This window comes from Seriola lalandi, unplaced genomic scaffold (assembly GCF_002814215.2).
Source record: "Seriola lalandi dorsalis isolate HSWRI2012SDOR001 ecotype SW California unplaced genomic scaffold, Sedor1 jcf7180002054963, whole genome shotgun sequence".
Lineage (NCBI taxonomy): Eukaryota > Metazoa > Chordata > Actinopteri > Carangiformes > Carangidae > Seriola > Seriola lalandi.
In genome coordinates, this window is record NW_019525514.1 from 80,442 (window position 1) to 83,166 (window position 2,725).

At 40.4% G+C, this 2,725-nt stretch overlaps 1 protein-coding gene across 1 annotated transcript in view; it reads right to left on the bottom strand.

The window, feature by feature from the left end:
- LOC147817407 (uncharacterized) overlaps window positions 1–2,725 on the bottom strand; it is a gene marked incomplete at its 5' end in the record, with an annotated part of 28,617 nt that overhangs the window by 9,650 nt on the left and 16,242 nt on the right. Inside the window, one exon of the mRNA XM_087170840.1 lies at window positions 1,694–1,867. Coding sequence (XP_087026966.1) covers window positions 1,694–1,867 — 174 coding nt within the window. The remainder of the gene's footprint in view (window positions 1–1,693; window positions 1,868–2,725) is intronic.

Sequence of the window (2,725 nt, forward strand, 5' to 3'; positions counted from 1 at the left end):
TTAGTAAAGAGAAGATAAAACTCTTATCCTAAGTGAAACTCCGTTGCTATGGCTGACGTCAATTTCCATGGACAAGCTCCCTTGCAGGAACCACAGCGATTGGTTGATGAAAGATCAGTCTGTGCCTGTGAAAACGCATGTTCAACATACTGCAGTGAAAATAATAAAACACACTGAGAAATAAACAAATACGAATTAAATAATAACGATTAGGTGCTGTTTACAAAAGGAGTGCATCATCCAAAATGTACCTGTATGATCAGGTTTGTGTCGACCCAAGAGAATTTAATTTTACTATAAAAACTTACATTCAATTCTCTCAATGGAAGAAACAAAAACGAACCTGTCCTAGACGATCTAACTAAATCTAACTGGCAGCCTATTGGCCACAGCCTGTTGCAGCTGCACCTGTTGTAATGCAGCTGTGGTCCCAGCTGTGGGTTCAGGTGTAAGAAGATTTCCACTGTCCCACCAGGTGACATCCAGCTGGAACCTGATCCTTTCAAACAGCTGATCAGGTCACTCTCCATTCAGATCCATGACTGGTGTGTAGATCCTGGACCCTGTACAACAGCGTCTACAGCTGTACAGGCAGCATCAACACAACCTGTGTGTTGATGGTGTGATTCTGTTTTCCTGTTCACAAACACCTCCTCGTCTTGTGATGGTGCAATAATTTTTACCTGTGTTCAATCTCTGGCTCTGATCACAGCGGGTAGACCGACCATGAAGCTGCTTTATTTCTCTGTAGTTGTTGAACATCTAAAGGAAATCGTATGAATTGTTCAATGATGTCGGTTCAGAGCGCACTTATTGTTTGGTGAATAGATCGGCTTTTCTCTGTTGCCAAGTAACGCAGCGTCATCAAACACTTAATTTCCACGCTGATCAGGTTGTTTCAGTTGGAGATGTTATTTAATCCTTCACAAACTCCACAACGATCATTATTCCCTCCTGATTGAGTCGTATCTTTTCAGTGATTCAGCATCGTGTGAAGTTTCCAAAACACTGCGACGTGGAATGACAGCAGCCCTTTAAGATTCTTATTGATTTGGTCTCAGTGAGTTAGGAGTCTTCTCCACTACTTCTAACTTCTCCCAGACTTACGAGCTTTTAGCGCTAAGTGGCTTTGTGAATCGCTCTTAGTAACAACAAATAACCCATTATTTTTAGGAGTTTGTCCTAGATCGACAAGTTAGGAGCTACTTTTAGTCTTAAGATGTTTTGTGAATACAGGCCCAGATTGGTGGCGTTTGAGCAATTAATGCAAAGAATGTTTACCTGATTCAAAAATAACTGGAATCACCTCCTCCTCCACTCAGACTAGTTTCAGGTTACATCCCTGTTTATCCAGAGTCAGAGAAAATATGAACCATTTCTGTCAAATTTTGTCATAACTGCTAAGAAGTCTTGAGTTATGTCTAAAAAGTGTTGTGTGAGCAGTCACTGTGACCTTTGACCTTTGACCAGCAAAATCTAATCAGTTCGTACAGATGGACAACAACAAAACATAATGTCTCTGGTCCTGACTGTCGTCAGCACGGAGGCATGAAAATAATTGATCATCATCAACTGATCAGTGAATAAACGACTATAACTGGTTCTATAATAATAAACAGAAGGAGCATGCACAGGTTTATCTGTTATTAATCAGGATTAGAACATTGATCATATTTGAACAGGTTGACCTGACCTGAGAGTCTCCAGTGCACAGTGTGGACTCTCCAGTCCAGCAGAGATCAGCTTCACTCCTGAATCCTGCAGGTTGTTGTGACTCAGGTCCAGGTGTCTCAGACTGGAGGACTGGGAGCTGAGGACTGAGGACAGAGCTTCACAGCTTCTCTCTGAGAGGTTACAGACACTCAGTCTGAAGAGATGATATGAACAAGAACAGAAATAACATTAGTATTCAAATAAAATCACACTTTATGTTTTTGGTGATGTGTAATCTCTTCTCACATTTGAAGTATTTGATGCTCTATTCTAAACAAGTTGCAGAGTTTATATCTGTACGTTTTATATGAAGCTGAAGAAGAAGAAAATCCCTGAAAGTTTTTCAACACTGAAAATTTAAATTCCTGATGAAATGTAGAAGAAGAAATAAAGACATGAGAGAGGCTGTTTAAACACATCACTCAAGACAGAGGCAGTTAGCTTCAGCCAAGCACCAACCAACTTCTTTCAGCAATGTTCAGAGGGAGGAACATATTTTTCAGGCATAAATCAAACGAAAGACTTTTTGTTTTCAACATGTTTCATCTCTTTCCTCTTTTATTCATTTAAAAATAATGTAAAACTTCTGATGAAAACTCTGAAACTGACAGTTTTCTTTAAGGACCAACTACTGCTGCTGGTGGGCCGATGACTAAAGGCCAGCTGTACTGTGATCTGCGACATCTGTCAATGTGGAGAAATATTTCATGTTGATTAATTCATTTGTTTTTCTCTCATCTTAAAATATAACAGAAACCTTTTCCATGAATCCAAATATCTGTGGACTTACACAGCTTTGTTGGAGGCTTTGACCACTGGCAGCAGCTTCAGAAGAGCCTCCTCTGAACCAGAGTATTTCTTCAGGTCAAACACGTCCAGATCTTCTTCTGAGGACAGTAAGATGAAGACCAGAGCTGACCATTGAGCAGGAGACAGTTTATCTGTGGAGAGACTTCCTGATCTCAGGGACTGTTGGATCTGCTCCACTAGAGAACGATCATTCAGTTCATTC